We start from the raw sequence: 5,485 nt of genomic DNA on the forward strand, positions 1-5,485 counted from the left end.
CTCACCCTCACTCCCTCCAGCCACGTGGACAGTGTGCTCACCCTCACTCCCTCCAGCCACGTGGACAGTGTGCTCACCCTTACTCCCTCCCACTACAGAACCCGAGAGGTGCCCACTAGAGTGCTTTCCTTCATCATGTGTTGCTGTCTGCCCAAATTTTTGAAGAACGCTGCGTTTAGCTGTGGCCTTGGGCAAGGCATTTCCCATCTGTAAAGTGGGGGTGCACACCTCTGTGTCTCTCAGCTCAGAAAATGCACTAAGGAAAGAGGCTGGAGTACAGGAAAAACACCCACCCCACACCCCAAGCTCAGATTTGACAGGCTACTCCCCATCTCTGAGGCCTAATAGCTGTAATCCTACAGTAGACTTTCTGTATATTTTCTTACAAAGCCCTGGAGATGCAGGGTTTATATCTGTTTTTTATTTATCATATCTAGTTTATATATTTATTTATTGGTTTCTCTGAGTAGCTTTAGAGCCTGTCTAATAAATTACTCTATAGATCAGGTTGGCCTTTAACTCAAGAGATCTGCTTGCTTCTGCCTCCCAAGTTCTGGCATCAAAGATGTGCACCACCATTGTCCAGTTCTCTCTCTCTCTCTTTCTCCCTCCCTCCCTTTCTTTCTTTCGTTTTTCAAGACAGGGTTTTTCTCTGTAGCTTTGGGAGCCTATCCTGGAACTCACAGAGATATGCCTGCCTCTGCCTCCCAAGTGCTGGGATTAAAGGTGTGCGCCACCACTGCCCAGCTCTCTTTATTTATTTTTGAGACAGCATCTCACTACGTAATCCTTGCTAGCCTGGAACTTTCTTTGTAGACCAGGCTGGCCTTGACTTAGAGAAGTTTTCCTGTTTCTCATTTCCCAGTGGACTTACATTATCCTAGCCTGACAATGGTGGTGCACACCTTTAATCCCAACCTGGTCTACAGAACAAGTTCCAGGACAGTCAAAGCTATTACACAGAGAAACCTTGTCTTGAAAAAAAAAAAAAGACATTACACGTCCAGCTACATCTATATCCACCCCCAACACACGGTTTCTCTGTGTAGCCCTGGCTGTCAGGGAACTCATTCTGTGGTTCAGGCTGGCCTTGAACTTACAGTGCAGGGGGAGGAAAACCTTGAATTCTGCCCTCCCTGCTCCCACTTCCCCAGGGCTAGGATTATAGGTGTGGACCACAATACACAGTTCATTTATACCTCCTGCGTGTTAGGTAATCACTTTATAGCTCAGCTGTATTCCAAATACTAGCCCCACCCCTTCCTAACAAATCCATTAGGTTGGAGGCGCTCACTCATTTCCGTTTTCTGTAGACTCAGAGAATTTATAACATTGCTTTTTCTTCTTCTTTTTTTTTCTTTTTTCTTTTCTTTTTTTTTTTTTTTTTTGTTTGTTTTTGAGACAGGGTTTCTCTGTGTAACACTCCTGGCTGTCTTGGAACTCACTTTGTAGACCAGGCCAGCCTCGATCTCACTGAGATCCATCTGCCTCTCTCCAAAGTGCTGGGATTAAAGGTGCAGGCCACCACTGCCAGGCTTTTGCTTTTAATGTCTGGTAGAATTTATAAGTGAAGCTGTCTAGGTCTGGTGCTTTCTTGGCAAGCATATTACCAAATTTAATCTTTTTTTTTAAAGGTTAGTTTATCTAATTTTATGTGTATAAACATATGTATGTGCACCATGTGGGTATAGATTTTAACACTTTTCAAAAGTAGTTTGCTGGGAATGCGGCTCAGTGGTAGAATATGTGCCTTGCATATATATGATCTGAAGCTCAATCCCCACACCTCAAAAACAAAAAAAAAGTCCTTGGAATTCACTCATTTTTTTTCTATTATTCTGTTTTCTATTTTATTATTTTTCACTATTGACTTGGGGTTTGATTAGTTATTTAACTTTGGTGGTGCTAAGAACTGAACTCAGGGCTTTGTGAATACCAGGCAAGCAGTCTACCACTCAGACAGACTCTCAGTCCAATATGCAAAGAAGTTGAATTTCCAGTGTTGGAACTGAACCCAGGCAACTTAGTTTTCCTTTTTGTTTAAGGTGTATTGTGGATGGAAATATGCCACCCAATTAATATGGGGGCAGAAGAAGAAATGGCCCTCCTCCTGACTATACCTGGAAGTAGGCTTCCCCCTCACTAAATAAACAAACAATCAAATTAATAAATTTTATATCCTGTCTATAGAGAAGTAGGTACTTTTTAAAGTTTATTTTATTTTAATATGTGTATGTCTATTGCCCATGGGAGCCAGAAGAGGGCTGAACTATGTAAGTGAGTTCAAAGCCATTCCGGTCAACTTACCAAGACCTTGCCTCAAAATTAAAAAATAAAATGAGAACTGGGGATGTAATAGAATTCATTGGTAGCAAGCCTGCACAGCACATTCAGGGCTCTGGGTTTAATTCCTCATACAGAAAAAATACAAACAAAACAAAAGGCCAACAAGATGCTCAACAGGTAAAGGCTCTCACTGCCAAAGCTGATGATCTGAGTTCTACCCCTAGGATCCACATGGTGGAAGAGAGAACTGGTTCCCAAGGGTTGTCCTCTGACCTCTACATGTGTATTGTATAGTGCTGCTCCACCTACAACTAACTAATTAAATGTTAAAGAAAAAATAAAACCAAAAGGCAGGCCTAGTCAATGGCCATAACGGCTACTCGGTGAAATGTTATTGAGCTGTTTGCATCAACCCCCCCCCCTTTTTTTTTTGAGACAGGATTTCCTGTAGCTTTGGAGCCTGTCCTGGTACTGACTCTGCTGACCAGGCTGGCCTCGAACTCACAGAGATCCACCTGTCTCTGCCTCCTGAGTGCTGGGACTAAGGTACATGTGTTGATCTTAAGTCAGGTTCTCAGTCCCTAGTACTCTTGTGAACAATTCTTTGTCCAGGAGCTGAGTTTTCAGGTACTTTGCTGAGCTATGGCCTCTCTAACTTACTGTCTTCCTTTGTTTAGAGACTAAGGTCAAAATGTGTACTGCATTTCTCACCATGCTCCTTCCCATAGCATCTATGCCTAGTCTGCTGTCTAGAGACCAGGGTGTGCTTAATGTTCAGTAATGTTCAGATAGGTGAATGTAGGCAAAGGGGCTTACAGTCCAAAGAACCCCTCAGACAGTTCTGTGGGAAGGGAGAGGCAGCTGGGGAGTGGTGGAAATCTTTATGTAATACCTGTCTCATCTGCTGGGGTCTTGCTATCTGTAAGGCCTTTTGGCTATACCTGGGGCTTCTCATACACTGCCTTTGCTATCACTGACAACTTCAATAGGGATTTAGCTATTTTCAAGATTTATTATTATTTTTTATTTCATGTGTATGGGTGTATGCCTGAGTGTATGTCTGCATCACATGGGTATAGCGTTCATAGAGGGCAGAAGAGGGCTTCGGATCTTCTGTAACAGTTTCAGATGATTATTAACCATCGCATGGCTGCTGGAATTGAACTTGACCCTCTGTCAGTACAAGAAGTGCTTTTTTTTTTTGGTTTTTCGAGACAGGGTTTTTCTGTAGCTTTGGGGCCTTGAACTCACAGAAATCCGCCTACCTCTGCCTCTCGAGTGCTGAGATTAAAGGCATGAGCCACCACTGCCCGGCTGCAACAGTGCCCTTAAACAGCTGAGCTGTTTCTCCAGCTTCAACTCCAGTAGGCTTTGATCTCTTCTAATCTTTTTCCCACAGTAAAACCAGCTACTTTTTTTTTTAAGCCAAAAGCAAGAGGGTTTATTTGGCTGATATGTCCTCATCACAGTCCATAATAAAAAGAAATCAGGGCAAGAACCTGAAAAACCAGCTACTTTTGGAGGAGCGCTACCATGTGCCAAACTTGCCACCGAATGCCTTATGTGTACTGGCTCCTATTTTGTATTATGTTTACTTCATTTATTTATAGATAAGAGTTTCACTATGTAGTCCAGGCTGGCTTGTGATCCTCCTACATCGCCTTTGCCTTCTAAATCCTGGGATTACAGATGTGTGTCATCATGTCAAACAACACAGGCTCCTTTATGTTCACAAACAAGTCCCATGCAGGTGCTGGCCCTCTATTACCTTCCATTTCAGAAGTGCAATGACTGATGCCTGTAATGTTAGTAGTCTTTCAGAGATAATCTACCTGATGTACCTCATGCTGGGTTCCCCAACATCTGACTGCTGTTTCTAGGGACCCCCAGAAGCACCTCCAATGAGAAAATAAAGGTGCAAGGGGAGGAGTGTCTCCCCAGGGTGGAGCAGAGCCAGCAGTAGAGGCTGCTTCTGACGTCTGGTGTGGTGCTGGTTGACCTGGTTCCGGCAGCCTGCCTGTGAATGACTAGGCAGCCACTGATGACACAGACAATGGTCCTCACCTTTACGCTCACCTGGCCAGGTATAAGGGACAGGATAAGAAACTGGAACTTCTACCTTTCCAGCTCCACTCTCTCCACTGACCACGATGGACTGGTTGATTGGTTCAATCAGGCTCTTGACATTCCTGTAGGTCTGCTCACCCACTGTGAAGATGTGGGGTTTCAATTTCTGAAATATCAAAGAGTGGATGGTCATGTGAGTCATGTTTTCAAGACTGGCTGATCCAATGACAAATTACACCAGGAAGCTACCAGGAGAAGTGCTAGCATGTTTCCTCCAAAAAACCCAAAACTCCTGTGGTTGATTCATCCACCAAGGTTAGGTTCTCTTAGCACGGATGCAGCTACCTTCCAGCACTCTATGACCTTAATACTTTATGCTCTCATCTGATTTCATTTCTTTAAGTTAAAAAAATTATCTTATGTGGATGGGTGTTTTGCTTGCATGCATGTCTGTACCATGTGTGTAGTGCCCTTGGAGACCAGAATAGGGCATCAGATTCCCTGGGACTGGAGGGAAAGATGGCTCTGGGCCAACACGTTGGTGCTAGGAATTGCTTCCTGGTTTTCTGGAAGAACAGAAAGTGCTCTTTACCACTGAACTATTTCTCTAGGCTCCTTCAAGGCTCTTATCTCCCCTGCCCCCGACAGGCTTTCCCGCAGCCCAGACTGGTTTAGAACTTGCTATGGATAGCTGAGGATAATGAACTTCTGCTCCTTTTGACTCTACCTTCCAATTTCCACTACACCTGGCTTATGCAATTCTGGGGCTGGAACTCATATCTATGTATATTACGTGAGCACTTGACCAACTGAGCTGCCTCTACATTTTTCTTTAATAGTCTGATTCTGCTGCTTATTTTATGTACTTTATAATTTGGAGGAAAATTTCTTCTTAAGTTACTGCTTGTATTAGTTAAGGTTTCTATTGCTGTGACAAAACACAACGACAAAAAATAACTTGGGGAGGAAAGGGTTTACTTGCTTCCTTCTACATCACAGTTCATCACAGAGGGCAGTCAGAATAGGTACTTAAGGAGGGCAAGAGGGGCTGGAGAGATGGCTCAGTGGTTAAGAGCATTGCCTGCTCTTCCAAAGGTCCTGAGTTCAATTCCCAACAACCACATGGTGGCTC

General features: G+C 43.8%; 1 protein-coding gene across 1 annotated transcript in view; it reads right to left on the reverse strand.

Moving 5' to 3' along the window:
- Positions 1 to 5,485, reverse strand: part of Myo19 (myosin XIX) — a 32,509-nt gene that overhangs the window by 20,237 nt on the left and 6,787 nt on the right. The window contains exon 6 of the mRNA XM_005350326.3: positions 4,406 to 4,519. Within this exon, the coding sequence (XP_005350383.1) occupies positions 4,406 to 4,519 (114 nt within the window). The remainder of the gene's footprint in view (positions 1 to 4,405; positions 4,520 to 5,485) is intronic.

Source organism: Microtus ochrogaster, chromosome 7 (genome assembly GCF_000317375.1).
Source record: "Microtus ochrogaster isolate Prairie Vole_2 chromosome 7, MicOch1.0, whole genome shotgun sequence".
Classification (NCBI taxonomy): Eukaryota; Metazoa; Chordata; class Mammalia; order Rodentia; family Cricetidae; genus Microtus; species Microtus ochrogaster.